Source organism: Ambystoma mexicanum, chromosome 12, assembly GCF_040938575.1.
Source record: "Ambystoma mexicanum isolate Mex_15411 chromosome 12, UKY_AmexF1_1, whole genome shotgun sequence".
NCBI lineage: Eukaryota > Metazoa > Chordata > Amphibia > Caudata > Ambystomatidae > Ambystoma > Ambystoma mexicanum.
In genome coordinates, this window is record NC_090936.1 from 1,110,213,131 (window position 1) to 1,110,232,740 (window position 19,610).

The window sequence follows — 19,610 nt, forward strand, 5'->3', positions numbered from 1 at the left end:
TGCTCCGAGTGTGTCTCAATGTTCCACCTTCTATCCGTGTGGGGGGAGCTAATGGGTATCAGCTGTACGTTATTAAGGTCAAGTGCCTGACTTTGCCTGACCTTATTAACGGGACATGTCCACTGAGATATGCAAGTGTTACCCTCTTTACCCTCAGTCCTCCTTGTTGACTGAGGGTAAAGAGGTGGGGTTGTGATCGATAGAATGCACTTTAAAGGCAGAATGGGTGTGATTGTGATTGAGCGCTTGACCCTGTTTGGTCTCATTAGTGGAACAGGACCATTGCATATCACCAGAGGTACTCTTCTAGTTTTAGTACATGGCTCCATCAGTGGGGTAAGGGAATTATTGGAGTTGTAGTTTCCTGTTATGCCAGTAGGTAGCTTGTGTGCGGACATGTCAGAAAATAAGGGATTTCCTGGTGAATAAGAATTCTGGGTTTTGTTTGTTTCTCAGGAGAGGACAATGGAAGATATATTAATCTTCCTCTAGGTTTGGAAGAAGGGGAAACTATGATGCTTTTAAGGATTGGAAAATGGTTTGACTACCCTTGGTGTTTTCTCTTTCCATTTTCCAAGATAAAGAGTTGTGGTATGATGGGATTAGAGTGATAGCATCCCATGAAGGTATTTGGAGGGTAGGTTGGTTCGGGGTACAAAATGAGGGAGTGTTGTGTTTTATCTTCAGGCATCCCCGCTGATGTAAATTCATGAGTTAAGACAGAGGAAGGGTAGGATGGATCAGGGCAAGGAAAGAGGGAACACCATGTCTTACCCGATGGTGTTCCATCCGCAGTCCCCAAGGACCCCCCGCCCACTTGATCCCTCGTCTCACGTCCACTGCCCGGGTTGGGATCTAAGGGCAATGGCCCTTCACTGGCCACCATAACAAAGGACCCCGGGGGACTTTCGGTGAGAAGACCGTCTGGTTGCTCACACCATCAGGAAAATGCCATGCCTCGGCTACCCATTTGAGGGGAGATGTATACTGATTTGCAAGGGGAACTTAGATAATATATCCCACCTTGAAGTGCAGCAAACCATTTCTTTAAAATCTTATTTTATTGCTTATAGCGTGAACCTAGCTCAAGAGCAGCAGGGGCGTTTAACAACAGGATTGTGCCAGAATTGGGCTTGGCATTTTATACAGTAACTCAGTACTGTTGGTGGAGGGTAGGTCCAAGCAACCTGCGATGGACAAGGAGGAAATAAAATGCATAGCAGTGTGGAGAGGCTGATGGAACCCCAGAGGAAATGGGCATTTCCAGGCCACCCACCGGGTCAGGAAGAAAAGGACCTTGAATAGACGCCACGTAAGAATGTGCAAACAAGTGGGCAGAGTCAAAAAAAGAAGAGGACAAGAAGAGTGAATGCTGTTTTACAGTGCAACTTCCAATATTTCTATCACACAAACCATGTTTTGCATTTGTAGTCCAATTCTTATACTTGATAGATCTGCATACCGGATAATTTTCTTTTTTCTTTATTTTATTTAAATCTTTTTTATTGACAGAATGATAATCATATAGTGAATATCGTAACACAACCAAAAAAACACTCAGGATGCATAGGCGTGGGAGGGAAGGGAATTTTTTGCACGGTTCAAAGTGACTTTGCACTGCTGAAAAGTGACTTTGCAATGCCGACACATATCCTGATTCATGGAACTGTGCAAAGTGTATTTTTGCAGTGCAAAGTCATGTTGTAATGCAAAAAAGACCATGCACTGAATTTTGCACGGAGTCTGCACTGAAAAAATACACTTTGCACAGTTCCATGTATCAGGGTTTGTGTTGGTATAAAAGTCACTGAACCGTGCAAAATAATCCATGAATCGGACTCAAGTTGTGTAACAGAACCTTTCCACAGGTGAAAGTGCAATAAGCACTAATGCAAAAAACATATTTTTCAATGCATTTTTGCACTAGGGCACAGGACCAGCAATAGGACTAACATTCTCCTGTTGCAAAAGCACATTGAAAGAATGATTTTTGGCGCTAAAGCGCTGTTTGGACTAGTGCTAATTGCATTTCCACCAGTGCAAAGTTTCTGTGATAACAGCCATGGTATTCTAGCTAACTGGATGACACATCACTTAATTTCGTGAATGTGGAAAGAGATGCTGATGGACATCATGTTGTTCTATGCGACTTTCCATTAAAACCATCCATTTATTTTAACGCATGCATTTCTGCTCTAAATTCTTTGGTTATTGTTGTTATGTTTGTTGAAATCTATAATGTTAAAATTACATGAAGGGAAGCATTTAGTATTTTATCATATCTACTGCAGTGTTCATACCACTGTTTAAATCTTAGGACTTCTAAGAGCATGCGCACATTATTTTCTTTTTTTATCACATATATTACAAATATGTAATGTTGATACTTGGACCTTAGAAGGTTAATTTTGGTGACTGGCACAGAAAACTGCTGAAAGCCATCTCAATCTTAAAATAAGCCACACCTTTTCAGTTTCCGCTGCTGGCCTGGATATTTTGATGAAAATACATGTAACTGTTTTTTTGGAACAGAACGTGTCACCACCAACTTCTACCATGTTGACGCTTGTTTCCAAAAATCCGAAATTCTGTCAATCCCTAGAATTTCCGGAAGAACAGAGATTTTAAATGAGGGGTGGGCAACCCTATAGGTGGGTGGGACTACTCTGTACATTTGGACGTTTTCTGTAGCATGCAGGTACCTGGAAGGCAGGCAGACTGCCTGCTAGTGGGTGGGAGGATACAGCAAGGATGGGAGGAGCCCGCCAGCGACAAAAAGACGACCAGTGGGAGTCTCCACTGAGCACATCCAGAGGTCAGCAAACAGGTGGGCCAGTTCAGAATGGGGTTACCCCACATGTTAGTGCAGGCCACTCCTGTTCCCACCAGCTCTGCACGCGGAATGTTTCTTACAGAGTCACTGGAGCTCGAGTAAAAACCACCAATTTTTAGATCCGCTCTGATATGGTCTAAAATTCAGACGCTTCACAGTGGGGATCCTATGCATCCTAGCGAGACACATGGCATGTGTGGGTTCGTTGTAGATAGTTGCTCCCTCATCGGAAGGGAGGGTGGAGGCCACAAAGCCCCCTCTACTCGGCCTAGACATTTACATGGAGTGCTCCAATGGAACGCAAAGCCAAAAGAAGGACTCCTGTCCCTTTTTTAGTCATGGCCCGGGGAGGAGCGGGATTACACCCTGCCTGATCGTTTGCACCCCGCATGAAGAATTAGCAAGACTACCACAGGTGGCACCTTAAAGAAGTTATCTCTTGGGTTTTGCTACTTGCCCTTTCTTTTTTCATATTGCAGTAACTAGGACAATCCTTTCTAAAGATTCAAGTGTCCCCCACCTTCATACCAGAAGTCACATCTAAGCCATGCTATCATGATATCATAGGTTATTTATGACACGCTTAATACCCAGAGGTTTCGAAGCGCGGACCCAGGGATCGAACCTGTGTTACACCATGTCGTCTTGCTTCCAAGGCGATCACGTTGCCGCTAAGCTATCCTCCCGAGACTCTCGATAACATGAAACTCTTTTCAGGGTGTTCTGAGAAGCAGCTGTAGAATAGTCATGTGGGCAAGGACCTCAGAATGGTGGTTCCATGTGATAATATCCCTGCAAAAATGTCGTCTGACAAAAATTTCGATTGCAGGGTCATTGTCACATTGAACATGCGGGGGGGAACTTTCAGAACCCCCAAAACCTTTTATGTTCAAGGGGAGCTGGGGTCACCCCTGCTTCCCCGCTCCCCTTGACCTCATATATATGGTCACCATATATAAAGTCGCCACAGCCTTTTCCCGGCGACCATATGTATGGCGACCACATATATGGGGATAATATGACCGGATACCAGAAAGGTGAAGTGTGTCCCCGGCAGTCTACCACTCCACTCACCTGTTTCATCTTCGTCCCCAACATTGAGGCGCTGGTGTCGATCACAAACACAACATTCTTTGGCAGCGGAGGAAGGTCTTTGGGTGCAAAGAAATGCACAAAGAAACCATTTAACACCTAGAAAAAGAAAACATGGCATCATTATAATGTACGTTGATATTAACTCCTCTTCTATTCTCTCATTCCTGTTTCATGTTATATATATATTTTTTTATTGTGTTATGGTTTTAATTTAAACCTTTCACAAATATCACACACAATGCAAATTCATTACCTACTGCTGAACAAATTACATTTCTTTTGTACACCAAATCAAATAAGTTGAATACAATTCATTTTTCGACCATTTAAAAAATCTTGTGTGCAAATTTCAAGGATGCAATTAACAAAGGGGTATAATTACATGATCATTGTATTTTCATACTCGTATAATACTGAATAGGTTTCTAAGCGTGAACCCAGGATTCGACCCTGTGTTCTTCTGCGTTGTCTTGCTTCCAAGAGGAGCAAATTGCCACTGAGCTATACTACCCATATGCAAGGCCTGCCCAATTGGATACCTGAGATTCTTAAAAGCAGTTGGAGTTGGATCATTTAAAAAACGACCAAGAGACGTATAGCGAATATCATTTAGAAAGGAACACGTGGTGAGTACGTGTTCCAAAGTTTCAATCTTCTCTCTGTCCCTACAGAATCTGCAAATGAGTTGCTTCACCTGGAATTTCAATCAAATTTCCTGGGCCGGAGATTTAGCCTTCATCGAAGTAAATTTGCTCATTTGCTCGATCTTTCCTATTAGTGAAATTCTTTAGATATGGAATAATTGTATTGAGAGGTTTCTCTATAGTGGTAGTATATGCATAGAGTTTGTAGGATTTGCATAGCTCAATGGTCGAGATCCAATCCCACCTGCATATCTTTTTCTTCACAAGAATAGGTTTCTAGCAGAGTTCAGTGGGGGACAAATTACTTTTTTCCAGTGTTACCAAACAGTTGGACGCCCACTTATTCAGAAACTGGCAGGAGGATTTCGACACGCTTTCATTAGGAATAGAGTACAGTGACTCTGGAGATGGCAACATGATTTTGGCAAATATTGACGAGAGCTTCCGGGTGATCAAGGCTTCCAGGGGAAATCAACCCCAGTTTGAATCGTATTATTGTAATTGGGTAAGTTTAGAGTTCGTCTCCAAATACTTCCCACGATCTTCGCCGAAGGTTGAACACTGGACTAGATCCGGCTCCACATGTAATGCAGGCAACTACTTGCCTTTCAAATATTTTATTATTGGGAGAATAGAACAGTTCCCATATTTGTAATCTATTTTCCAAAGCTGGGTCGAGTAGGCTATAACCAGAAGACACACCAGAAGATATCAGCCTCCGGTTACCCTTGATGCCCCTGCTGCCACAATCAACACTACTCTGACACCCATGCACCATTCAAACATGCCCGTTGAATCCCACAACCCAGCCGCACCGACACAGGAAAGCTGTGAAGCAGCTGAGAGCCAAGCCCCTCCCACCGAGCCTCCCCATTGGCAGGTCAGGCAGGGACATGACTCACACCTAGTGCACCGGATTGCGGAGCCCGCCCAGCTTGAAGGCCAGGCTCAAAGGCTGTTAATGCTGGTCTGGGCCACAACCCTTCTCACCAGAAGACCTCAGCCTTCGGTAAGGTTGCCCTTGATGCTCCTGCTACCATATTCAACACTACTCTGGCGGCCCTGAGCCATGCAAGCATGGCCGCTGAGTCCCGCGATCTTGGCGTACCGGCGCAGGAAAGCTGTGAAGCAGCTGAGAGACAGGCCCCTTCTGCCAAGCCTCCCCATTGGCTGCTCAGGCCAGGCAATGACTCTCCCCTGATGCGCCGGATGGTGGCGCCGACCCAGCATGATGGCTGGGCTCAAAGGCTGATGAAACCTGTCTGGGCCTGTCCGGGCTGGTATGACGCTGCCAGGGCCCCTAACCATCCGACCAGCAGGGAACTATACCAAATCACAGTCCAGCCTGCCGCACTTCCCGGACAGCAATGTCTTGAGAGAACCGTCTCCTAACTCCAACGGCATCACCACAAGGTAAAGTGAAACTGGCCACCTGCATCCCACTCTCCGCAATCTATGTTTTTAATACAGTTCTAAAGCCTGTCTTCAACTCCCCACCCCCTCCATGGTTTAGAGGCTCAAAGGGAGCCCTCCTTCATGTAAACGGGTCTCGCCCTTTTATGCCACTATTAGCGCTGTCCACTACACCTGTCTATGCCCCCTTTCTGTACCTAAGGCACCCCGGCGGTGTACCCACAACGTATAGCCCAGCCCAGAACCCTACCTGTGCAACCGCAGAAGCCTGCTGCAACTACAATAAGCCAAACATTGTGCCACCCCACCTACGCCTCCCAGTGTCAGGCCACACAAGGCCTACTACCTCCGTCTGCAAACGCTATACATCTGCAAGCTCCCTGCCCAGTCTCCAGCCACAGCGGTGACTGATCCTACCTACCCACTTCCTAATGCCCTGCTCCATCCTACGGTCACCTAGCATTGCCACAGTGTCCATACCCTAAGCTACAGGCGTGACCGAAGAGAACACAGTGACAATGGCTATGCAGTACAACTCTGCACCTTGCCTTGGACCATTCAGACTAACCTGCCTGATGACCCACACTGCCCCTTCATACACCCCTAACTACAGACCTGTATCACCATACTACAGCAATCAGCACATGCCCACTGCCCAGCCTGAACCTAAAAATGCCACAGCAGAGCACCTCAAGCATCTGATTCCAGGCAACCGGCCTACAACGTTCATAGCATCTCTGCATTTACTACCATGGCTAACTCACCAGCCTTCAGAACATCACCCACCCTGAACCCCACTGGTGCCACCATGCCTACGTACTTACAAGCGTCATGCTCCAGCCACATGCCAATCAGCCTGCTCAAATTTAGAGTGAGTCTACAGAACTGTGCCCCAAACTGCATGCCTAGCCACACCTTGCCCACCCCGTCTCATCTGGAAGCCCTATCTACCAGGCCCTCATCAAGTCTATGCCTCTGTCACTATGTAGACACTGAGAGCTGCTGCAGCATACCCCATGACCAACCCCATTTGCCACACACCAACCAGCCACACCGGTCACTTATCCAACCTACCCACCTTCGAATGCCCTGCTCCATCCTACGGTCACCTAGCATTGTCACAGTGTCTGACTTGCCATAAAATGTAGAATCCAAAAATAGAGATTTATGTAGTTATCTGAAAAATCTGAATAGCTTCCATGTTGTGAGATATTCAGAACCCAAAATGGTTAAACACACTTGTCATTTTGGAATGACAAATATTTCTCCTCCCTCAGCCTACCTCATGCATATCTCCCAACTTCTGGTCCTATCAGCAGCCAGTGAGCATCTTGGTGGGAGGTGAAGGGAGAGTGCTAGCCATTCCTTACTGTGAGAATTATGATAATGTAGGAGTGTCATCAGCCCTATAAGAGGTCAATTTTGCATCAGAACATGGCTTTTCCACTTGTTTCCGAGAAGTAGCCTGCTGCCAGGCTCTTGTGAGGAACAACTAGCAGAGAGGCCTCAATCCTTGCATTGGAGACAGTGACAGGGAAATCTAGAAGCTAGCTGGGACCCCATCAGAGGAGCAGAGTAAGTCTGGGTGCAGGAGAAAATCCTTGACTGAAGCCCTCGACCAGATCTGTGCTGTCCTCAGAGGATACCTGCAATTTTCCCTGACCAAAGCCTCCTATGTAAGTAGACTAATCCAAAAGCCATCAATTGTGTGGGGAGCAACTTGACTTTATCCCTTTCCATTAGTGGGTAGGGGGAGGTGAAACTGGGAAGGCCCTTGGCACATTGTATTAAATCTAATTCAAATGAATTCCACTATAGAAAATCACCCTATAAATTTAAATTGAATTGTGTTGGGAACAGCCTGCCTTAATCCTTTCCATATATTGTGGGGAAGGGGGAAGTTGTGTCAATCCTTAGTGCATTGATTTGAAGTTAAATCAATTAATTCCCATATAGAAAATCATGGGATGAGTGTTGTTAGAATTTGAAACTAACAAAGTTCATGCCCAGTGTGTTAGAGCCGGTATAGAAAATAAAGACTTGGGTGACTGTGCTTCTGAATCCCCTGATCCCTGTCCCGAAGGGGGTGTCCATAATCCCAAAATAAGTAACCATAATATGCTGCTATTCAAGTGAATGTAGAGGGTGCAACACGAAATTCCCCATTTATTCCCTTGTTTCCCAAACCAGAATCCCAAAGTACTGCCTGTCATTTGAATGTGTGTTGCAAAATGATTTTTCCATTGTATTGAGAATGTTTTCTATTGTTTAATTTGAAATTAAATCTGATGTAAATTGTGACTGCATATTTTGAAATTCTACCTGTGTTGTTTTAATAACGGAAAGTAATTTAGAGTTGTGATATTGTTTAGTGTCACAGCATTGGTGGTTGAGGTTGGTTGCTAATCTTTTCTGTCAAACCTTAAATAAATATATATATTCTTACTATACACCGGCCTGGTCCCTAGTCCATTGGTGACATAGGGTATTTGTTGGGGTCGGTGCGAGATGAGTTGGAGGCTTCACTAAATTTTAAATCTGTATAAGTGCTTTGGGACCGGCCACCTTGCTTGGGGTGGGACTACCTGAGTTGAGTGTGACCATATAATTAGCTGCGACACACTCTCATCCTTTGAAGAGGACCTCATGCATGTCCACTCTACCAATACAAATTCCACTTCCAAGACCCTACTACTTGGCGACCTTAATCTAGGCCTCAACAATGATGATGACACCAATGCAGTGTCCTTAGCTAGCTCCTTTAGTGCCCTTGGTGTCACACAACACATACTTTACCATACTCATACCAAAGGTTGCATTCTGGACTGGCTAGCTGACCTTAACTACCATACCGCCATCACATCCAACCTACACTGTCCCTGGACCAACCACATTATCATCTTCTTCACCATACCCTCCTCCACCCCTAGTGCAACGGCTGCCATGCCTTTCCCACCTATGCTAGCCCGAATCTCTTGCAATCTAAAGATTACATTTTGTCACTGCTGAGTGAATTGCAATACTTTCAGACCCCTCACTGTGATCCTGCTTTCCTGGTTGACAAGTAAAACAAAGCTGTTACTCTGGCAGTCCACACCATTGCACCCCTGGCCCTACTCAAGACCAAACACACATCGCACCTCAACGCATGGTACACCGGTGACATCCGTACCCTCTGTTAAAAAAAAACGTGAAGCTGAATCCAAATGGTTGAAAACCCCATCTGAGTCTAACAAAACCTGCTTCTCCTCCATAGCAAAATAATATAAACAGGGCATTCTTCATGCTAAAAGCTCCACCTACAACACTAGAATATCCAAAGCCAAGTCTAGCACCTGTGAGCTCTGCGGGAGCTGGAATCTCCCACCTCTACTCCCCTCAATAATTCCCCCAACAACTTCACGGATGTTACCTGTTGTACCAACATCCAAAATGCACTCCAGGATAAAATCAGCACTCTCCAAAAAAAGATCCCACTATAAAAAACTGCTCTCAGCACTAGGACACAAGGTACCATTAACACCTACCACCAGCACACTCTGCAAGACCTGCCCCAATTTGACTTCAATCCAGTCTCGGAAGCTGAGATCATCCTGATCATGAAAGGCCTCAAACCTTCCCATTGGCAAGGGGATGTATGCCAGGCCCCTGTCATCAAGGACTGCGCTGACGACCTCACTCCTTTCATCACCATCCTCATCAACGTCTCTTTCTCTGCCAGCACAGAGCACTCAAGTCTGAAGGAAGCCTTGGTATTCCCACTGCTGAAAAACCTGTGGTTCTCCAGATGTTTTGGACTACAACTCCCATTATCCAGCACCATTGACTATGCTGGCTAGTGTTAAAGGAAATTACAGTCCAATATATCAGGGAGCCGAAGGTTGCACACCCCTGCAGTAGAACAAAAGGTGGTGGGGAAGCCTACAACTGGAACTCTGCGATCAACAGCAGACAAGTTCTTCTTTGAAGAGTAACCTCGTACAATCCTTCCTGATGTGAATAAGGTAGGAACCCATCCAGATATGCATCACTATGAGTTTCCAGAATACTGGTGCGTACATGCAATAGCTTGATATTTTATTTATTCTTTCTTGAAGTCCTTGTTGTTCAGGTTCTTAATGTTGTGGCTGCTTGTGCTACATGGGCCTCCAGGGTAGAGAGTTTTTCAGCTAGGTTGGAGCCCTCCTTGGTGGTCACTTCTTTGCAGGTGGTGTGGGCTGTCTTGAAGGTGATGCTGGTTGGCAGGGGGGCGGGTAGCCAGTGTAGCTCCCTTGGATTTTGCAATGTTTACCCATACGTGCCTATGATAAAAAGGACTGCAGCTTCTGGAATGGCTTCCAATGGAAAAGGGCACTGCCACCAAACAGGTAGCTGTCCTGCACAATAGTTCTGAAGCCTGTGGCTTCGGCCAAGGACATGATCTTGAGGAAAAGTGTGAGCTAGTACCAGAGAGGTAGTGCATTCTTGGAGGTGTGGGCTTTGAAGAAAGGTTCACCATTGGTGATCAATTCAAGTGATATAGCACTGATAGTGAGCTATAGAGTGAAGAATTAAACTTCCATTTTATTCAGGCATTGCTGGTTTTGTAACTAAGAACTTGGTGCAAGAAGTGTGCCTTTGAGGCATTCATATTTAAACAGGCACATGACATCCAGGTGTGTACAAGGCAGACCTTCGGTTATCAACACAGTTGCTCTTCAAGTAGATCTGCGTACTGTGAGCATATTGATGTATCTTGATGAGGCAGTTGGCCAGGAGTTCCCGCAGAGGCGCTATGGAGAGAATGAAGATGACCAGTCAGGACGGATCCCTCTGTGGTAAAGGGATGGGATGGTGCTGATCTGTTAGCAAGGTTGGACTAAGTGAACCACTTTATGACAGATTATTCAAAAAAAGTATATTGAAAAGTTCTTTGTTGTTGACTGTGACAAAGTCAGTAGAGAGGTCAGGCAGGACCAGAAGACACAAGTCTCCTTTAATCCAGGATGGGGAGAGCATTGTCTATGACCTAGATAGTGGTGATTTCATTGCTGCATCACAGATGGAAGCCGCAATGGGCTTTTTTTAAGGGGCTATGTTGTTAGATTATTTTGGGGAGCCTGTGACTTTGCCCAGTGGGCATTGCACCCACACTACGATACCATGCGGTCGGTTCGGGTGCAAAAGCCCTAAGTCAGGTCTGCGGGTCCTGTGTAGACCAAGATTAGACCTGGTTTATGAACTGCAAGCCTTGATTTCGTTCAGCGAGTCCCAAGCAGACATGTCTTGTGGGTAATTTGTCTGGCATAGTCCGGGTTCAAATCTGACTTGCAGGCCTTTAGGCACTCAGCTGGGTCATTGGGTCCAGCTTGAACCTGGCTCAGACCAGTCTTGGGGATCCTCGCCAGGCCAGTTCTAGAGTTATGAGAAGGCTTCTTCCGTCCCTCTGAGTTCATAGTAGTGTATTTTCTCCTTAAAGCAATTTAATTTTGGGTGATTACTGAGTACCAGTACTACGATCTAACATCCAGAACTCCCAGAACACAAAAGCCCAGGAGTTTACATGAAAAAACGATCTTTTTATTTTTTTACAGGGGTAGCAAGGGAGACCACGGGGGTAGCAAGGGAGACCACACGGTTCCCAGTTGCGACCCCTGGCGACCTCTAGCAACACCCAAATGGCATCCCTGATTTCTATCATAGGCGTATAAATGGTAGCAGGGTCTGTACTGACCCACAGCTACAAATGTTTTCCCATGCATTTGGCTTCCCACAGGCGAGATTAAGGGCAGGCAAGGCGTAGGGGTTGCCTTATCGCAAAGCCCACCCTTTATGAAAGCCGAGGGTGCACAGGTACGCAGCAGTCACCGCCAGGCACCCCCTACCTGTAAATCCTGAAGATGAGGAGAATCTGCACTCCCGCACAAACACCCACACAAGTTGAGACTCCCCACTCACAGAAAAATAGGACTTTTAGAGCCAAAGAAATATCCTGAAACTGTGAGTTCCTATCTCCACTCCTTAGGGAGAGATGGGGATTTTTACAAATCCACTGGTAATTTCCCCACCATTTTCTTCTCATACAGAAGGCAGGAGAACTCTATTTGTTGTATCACCAACTAACCACTCTTTTCCCTTATTACCATGTAAGTCACTCAAGAAGGGAATTATTTTGACTTCCAAAAAATTGACCCACTTCCACATGTTTAGGCTTGGCATTGTATGGCTTCCACACCCCAACAGTTAACTGAAAAGTGCATGCGGCTACCCCTGAGCCGTCCACACCACCCATTAATTAACCTTGGCGGTGTCAGCCAGAGACTCCAAACATCAGGAAAAAATTCTGCAAGGGGTACCCCATGAAAATTGGGCTCTGCCGCCAGGGTCCACTGACTAAGAGAAACAATTTGGTATGATGGAGTTTTGTGGCAGCCTTTTTTCTCATTTTAATCCTGGTCGGGTCCCTCCTGGAAGGAGACAACAGAGCTAACCACCTCGGAAACAGGGCAGGGGGGACATACTATCCACCACCGCTAAATAGAGACATTTCCATCTGGCAGCTCAGTGCTGGCCATGCTGGAAAATGAGATACTGGGCATCATTATAATAGTGGCGGGAACGGTATGAACGGTGCCGGTAAGGCACCGGCACTGTTCATACTGTCCCGCCGCATTACGAGTTCTGCTCGCCGGTTCCTGACAGCAGATTTTTATCAACGGTGCCGGTGCAACCATGCTCTCCACCCCCATTCTGCCCTATGGGACAGAATGGGGATCTGGAGCCCGGCAATACCGCCACTCGTGAATGGACAATTACCGGCCCATTCATCTCGCAATGGGCCGGTTATTGCCCAATCGCGGGTGGCGGGGCCGGTAGCGAGCATGGCGGTAGCCATGCTTGCCATAAAGGCACGGCTACCACCATGCTCATAATGAGGCCCACTGTGCCTTCTATTCACCTACCTCAATTGATTGATTGATTGATTGTTTATTTATTGTGCGCTTATACACAAGTGTTTCAAAGCGCAACCATGCATGGGAAGAGAAGACATAGGGAAGACTGGACAAACAATCTTACTAGACATGATATGGGATACATTACTCACCGTAATCGTATTTCTGATGCTTGTATCTGCTTAGATTCACATGCTGTGCATAGGCCGACATCTAGTTGAAGCTTCGGAGTATTACAGTTTGTTCTTCGTCACTTGAAAATAGGCGTCGAACTAGGGCGTGCCAGTATTACTATCCCTAGTGTGACGTCCCTTGTACACATGATCCCTCACGCGTTTAGGACCCTCAAATTGTATTTTATCTGACATTTGGTAGCATGAGGAGTAGCATGAGTACAGAGTATCCAAGCCGATACGATAGAAAAGACTACAAGCATCCATACGCCTTCTCTCAGAGGGGAGGAAGGGCGGGCGCATATGAATCTAAGCAGATACAAGCATCAGATATAACGATTACGGTGAGTGATGTATCCCTTCTGAGGCTTGTGGAATCTGCTTAGATCACATGCTGTGCATAGATTAGCGAGCCGTGTTAGAAGAAGGAGGTGGGATGTGAGAAGGTTCATGAGCGAACAGATGTCTTAGAACCGTGGGACAAGCGGTTCTAAGACATCTGTTCGCTCATGAACCTTCTCACATCCCACCTCCTTCTTCTAACACTGCTCGCTAATCTATGCACAGCATGTGATCTAAGCAGATTCCACAAGCCTCAGAAGGGATACATCACTCACCGTAATCGTTATATCTGATGCTTGTATCTGCTTAGATTCATATGCGCCCGCCCTTCCTCCCCTCTGAATTGCAATACTTTCAGACCCCTCACTGTGATCCTGCCTTCCTGGTTGACGAGTAAAACAAAGCTGTTACTCTGGCAGTCCAGCCCATTGCACACCTGGCCCTACTCAAGACCAAACACACATCGCACCTCAACGCATGGTACACCGATGACATCCGTACCCTCTGTTAAAAAAAACGTGAAGCTGAATCCAAATGGTGGAAAACCCCATCTGAGTCTAACAAAACCTGCTTCTTCTCCATAGCAAAAGAATATAAACAGGGCATTCTTAATGCTAAAAGCTCCACCTACAACACTAGAATATCCAAAGCCAAATCCAAATCATGAAAGGCCTCAAACCTTCCCATTGGCAAGGGGATGTATGCCAGACCCAAGTGGTTGAGTCAACGCAGTAGTGCTGAGTAAAGGTGTGAATAGAGCTCCATGTAGCTACTTTGCAAATGCTGTCAAAGGGTACATTTGCAATGAAAGCCAGAGTGGCTCCAGTACCTCTTGTAGAGTAGGCCCTTGGCGTAAAAGGCAGTGGGCCTCATTACGACCCTGGCGGAGTGGGTTTACGCCAGCGTTATTCGCAGCGGACCCGTCCGCCCTACTACGAGATTCCGTAGCGCCATGGAGCGTTTTCCGCCTGGTTTTTCCGGGCGGAGAAATCCATGGCGATACGGGACCTTGTCGTTAATTACGCCACCGTATTTTGAGGTGGCGTAATTAACGCCTTCCCCACTCCCATTACACCCTATGGGGCAAAAATGGGAATGGGGAAGGGTAAAATGGGGGATGGGGATTTACCGCCCCACCAAGGTCGGAATGGGGCGGAAAATCCGCCAACCCCCATGGCGCTATCGGCAGCTTTCCGCCGTGCTCCATGGTGCATTTTGCACCGCGATTTCCGCCAGGGTCGTAATGAGGGCCAGTGTTTTATCTGAAAGGGAATAGCACAGTTGGATACATCTGACTATCCACTTAGATATGGCATTCTTAGAGACGCGATCTCCCTCTCTGCCTGGAACTATGGAGATGAACAGCTGATCTGTTTTTTTTTAGCGGTCTGGTCTTGTCTACGTAGTAGAGGACTGCCCTCCTCACATCTAGTGTGTGGAGTTTCACCTCAGCAGAGCTCTTGGGTTCTTGGAAGAAGGCCGGTAGTTCAATAGACTGGTTAACATGGAATTTCGAAATGAACTTAGGTGAGAACCTAGGGTGAGTGCGTAAATCCAGTTTATCCTTATGAATAGTAAAGAAAGGATCCTGCACTGACAGAGCTTGAAATTCACTGATCCTTCTTATGGAGGTGATGGCTACTAAGAAGGCAGTGTTATGAGCCAGGTGTTTGAGACTAGATGAGTGCATGGGCTCAAAGGGAGGTTCCATGAGTTTAGCAAGTACCACATTAAGGTCCCAACCTGGTGGTGGGATAGAAATTGGAGGGTGGAGTCTCTTTACCCCTTCCATAAATGCTTTGACAACTTGCACTTTCCACCATGACACCTTGTTGTGGGAAGTGGTGTAGGCTGATAAAGCTGCCAGGTGCACTTTTAGTGAGTTAAACACTAACCCTGCATCCAGTAGGTGGAGCATATAGGTGACCACATTAGAAGGAGTACAATCAACAGGGCTGATTTGTTTATTCTGGCACCAAATAACTAATCGTTTCCATTTATCATAGTAACAGTGCCTCGTGTTCGGTTTTCTTGACTCTTTCAAGATATCCGTACATCTCTGGGGTAATTTGAGATGTCTGAACAGGAGCCATGCTGCCAAGTTCATCGAGTTGGGCTGAGGATGCACTGTTTGTCTGTTGTGCTGGGAGAGTAGGTTGTACTGGCACAGTAGATTGATGGGATCGCACACCGCCAGTTTGCATAGGTGTGGATACCATGGTTGTCTCACCCACATAGGAGTAACCTGGATGAGCGTCATCGGTTCCCTGTGGATCTTGTTCACCACTTTCCTCAACAGAGGGGTTGGTGGAAAAGCATAGGCAAACATTCCTGACCAATTCATCCATAGGGCGATCCCCTTGAGCCTGGCTGGGGGAACCTGGATGCGAAGTCTGGGCATTGCCTGTTTTCGCTTGTGGCAAATAGGTCTATAGTCGGAAACCCCACTGAGAGAAGAGGTCTCCTACGACCTCTTTGTGTAGTTGCCACTCGTGTTCCTCTGGGAGGGGATTTCTGCTCAGAGCGTCTGCTGGTGAGTTGAGTTCCCCTGGAACATGTTGGGATGACAGGTAAATCTTCTGTTTGAGTGCCCATTTCCAAATTTTCTGGCCAAGCTTGGATAGATTGGGAGAATGAGTGCCCCCTTGTTTGTTTAAGTAAAACCTTGCAGTCGTGCTGTCTGTTAGGATCTGCACTGACTGGTTGGATAGGAGGGGTTCGAATGCCCGAAGCGCTCTAAAGACTTCCAGAATTTCTAGCAGATTGATGTGGTTCTGAGCTCACTGTGTGAGACCAGAGACCCTGAGCTGAATGGTGAAGGTAGTGGGCTCCCCACCCTGCTAGGGCAGTGTCTGTAGTGACAACGGCCTGGATCTCTGGATCGTAGAAGGGTTTTCCCTTCATAAGATTCTCTCTTGTCCACCAGCGAAGACTCTGTACTAGCGTTGGCAAAACGACCACTAGATCATCCCACTGACCACCAGCTTGAGACCACTGTTTCGCCAACCATTCCTGCATGGGTCTCATGCGCAGGCACGCGTGGGAAACAGGTAAATGCAAGATGCCATCATGCCTAGCAAATGTATCGCTTTGTGCACCCTTATCCGGCCTGATATTGAGGAATTTGCAGCAACATATTTTGAATTCTTTCCTCTGATGTAAAGGCCAACCCTCTTGGGTGTTTAGGACAGCTCCTAGGAACTCTTTAGAGGTGCTTGGCACCAGGCTTGATTTTTTCTCATTGATTGAGAAGCCCAATTGGAAGAGGAGGTCAATTGTTCTTTGGATGTTTAGTCTGCAAATTAAGGGGGATTCCCCTGTAATGAGCTAGTCGTCCAGGTAAGGGTACACTCGGATTGCTTCCCTGCATAGGTGCACCTTGGTGAATACCCTTGGGGCTGAGGTTATTCCGAAGGGCAGCATCTTGAACTGGTAGTGCTGGTTGTCTATTTTGAAATGCAAGAATCTTCTGTGCGCTGGGAATATTGAAATATGAAAATAGGCATCTTTCATATCCAATGTTGCCATGTAATCCCCCTTTTTTAGTAGTCATTTTTGTGGCTTGAAATACTTGTTAGCAGGGTGCAAATCTAATACTGGGCGCATTGTTAGATTTTTTTTGCCACAAGCAAGTAGGTTGAATAAATACCCCTGTTTACCTGGCTGCCCGGGACGAGTTATATGGTGTCCTTTGCAAGCAGAATGGCGATCTCCTCGAGGAGTATTTTTTGGTGGTCCAAAGAGTGTACCTTCTGTCTCGGAGGATGGTTGTGGGGGCGCCCTAGTAGCTGTATACAGTATCCTGCGGACACTGTGGACAGCACCCATCTGTCCGAAGTGATCCCCTCCCATGCGTGGGCGAAGGTGGAAATGCGCCCCCCTACTGAGGATGCATGGGAGGGGACATGAAACGGAACGTCACTGTTTACTGGGTGGCATACCACCTCTGGCAGGGCTGCCTCTACCCCTAGTGCGGCCTCTGCGCTGCCCTCTGGGGAAGCCCTGTGATGATTGGAACTGATTGTTGCCCCATGAGGTTCCTTGATTTTGATAGTAGTTTGAACCCCTCTGGGAGCTTTGGCCCCGAAAGCGACGAAAACTAGTGTTTCCCCTTTGTCCTGGGGGTTCATCCGTGAGTTGTCCAATAGATTTTAGGGTCTCGTACTCGTCCTTAGCTGTTTTTAAGGCTTCCTCCACTGCCTTGCCGAATAGTATTTTCGGCTCTACTGGCATGTCTATAAGAGTGGCTTGGGTTTCAGGTTTGAACCCTGACTGTCTTAACCAAGTGTGACGCTTTATTACAGTGCCTTCGGCTATTAGTCTTCCAGCATTATCTGCTGCATCAAAGGTTGTTTTCAGTATGCATCCTGATACAGACCTTCCATCTGCTGCCAGCTGAGCCAACTGGCTCTTCAGTGGTTCAGGTGCAGAGGATACTAAAGCAGCTACTTCTTCCCGCTGATGGCAATTGTAGCTTGCCGAAAGAGTGGCACTGTTAGCAATTCGTGCCTGATAGCCGGAAGTGGAGGCAACTTTCCTGCCTAGAGCATATAGTCTTTTGCTCTCTTTATCGGAAGGTGCTTCAGAAGAAGCAAGTGGTGTACCTGCCCTCTTTCTGGTGGTTGTTACCAGGGCTGGACTGCCACACCGGGACACCGGGACATCCCCCGGTAGGCCTCTGGCCTCACAGGGCCTCTTTGGTGCGGAAGAGAAGGATACACGTGGCGGCGTGAATCCGCCTGGGTGGTTTCTTTTGAATTGGCTGCTGCAGGCGCTGCACTTTTTTTTTTGTCTTTATTGCAGGGCTCAAGGCTCGCGCGTGCGCTGGAGGGCCTGGGCATTGGGGAACCGCATGTGACCTGCACACATATTGCGCAGGTCAGGTAGCAGACACAGCCGTCCCTACGGGAGTGAGGCCTTCGGCTGGAGACTCGAAGGTAAGCAGACGCACGCTTTTAATGAAAGCAGTGCAGTGTGCCACGAAATACACACAAAATATCTGATTGCCATTTTCCATGAAGGCGAAATGCCTCTCGGCGTGCATTTTTATTTTCGGTGGTACTGTTCATTTTAAAAATATGCGTGAGGTCCACAGCGTGTTGCACTGCACACTGCAGCACTGCAGTCTGCCCGGAAAGCCAGTGCCCGAGACAGCACCTTAAGCAGGCACACAGATTTTGGGCAGGCAGAGGGCGGGGTGGCGGGAGATACCCAACCAGGAAGACATTATTTTACACGCAGACAGAAATAATATAGAGATTGCGAACTGTGAAGGGTTTCAGCCAGGGAAAGGCTTGTGGTGGGATGATCTGGTGAAGAGCAGAGTCACGCCCTTTTAAGGGAGTCTATCTGTAGAACTGGGAATCACTGGGTAATCCTGCAGTCAGAAGTGGAAGCGATGTGAGCAGAAATGGTCCCAGTGCAGCAGCAAAGGGCTAACAATGAAGTGGCATAATGCTTTATAGTTATTTTTTAACAAACACTGACATACTTCGAAGGTAATGTGTTCATGCCCTTAATTTACAGATTTTGAAGACTGGAATATTCATGTGTGCACGAATCTCTAAACACAAAGGCAAAACACACATACACATGAGCCCACACGCAAAACACAAACGTGATTATCAGTGTGCATGATTGTGTGTGGAGAGTGCATGTACTTTTCTCCGCAGGCACTAACGTTATGTGTCTCAATCTGGTTAATCATAACTGCACACGTTCTTTCACCATCTCTGTAATATTACCGTGTTATGGTTGCATGACACTTTACATAGGAAAATAAGAAAACGAACACTCATGCCATGATGGTTCATGGACATTTTCATGTGAAAAATGAATGTGTCCATTTTAATTTTCTAGAATTCTAACATACAGCTATCTGTTTCCTGGAACTGGGGCACACCAAAGTCATTTAAACAGCATTGCCAATGCCAACAGTTTTGGCTTTTGTGTAGGTATGGGAAGACACTCAACAGACACAGCCGTAGTGGTATATTATCTACCCATTGTTGGTAGCAGATGCAAAAGGTGCAAGTACCTGGGCATCTAATGGCAGTGCCTGATAAAAGCGTAAAACGTATGCACTAACCAAAGATGTTGGTTTTTCCAATGCTTGTTTTGAACAGGACTTCAGTGGCTTTTCCAATGCTTGTTTTTAACAGGACTTCAGTGAAGGACA

At 46.7% G+C, this 19,610-nt stretch overlaps 1 protein-coding gene across 1 annotated transcript in view; it reads right to left on the bottom strand.

The window, feature by feature from the left end:
• Positions 1-19,610, bottom strand: part of ITIH5 (inter-alpha-trypsin inhibitor heavy chain 5) — a 457,780-nt gene that overhangs the window by 140,392 nt on the left and 297,778 nt on the right. The window contains exon 7 of the mRNA XM_069629674.1: positions 3,908-4,024. Within this exon, the coding sequence (XP_069485775.1) occupies positions 3,908-4,024 (117 nt within the window). The remainder of the gene's footprint in view (positions 1-3,907; positions 4,025-19,610) is intronic.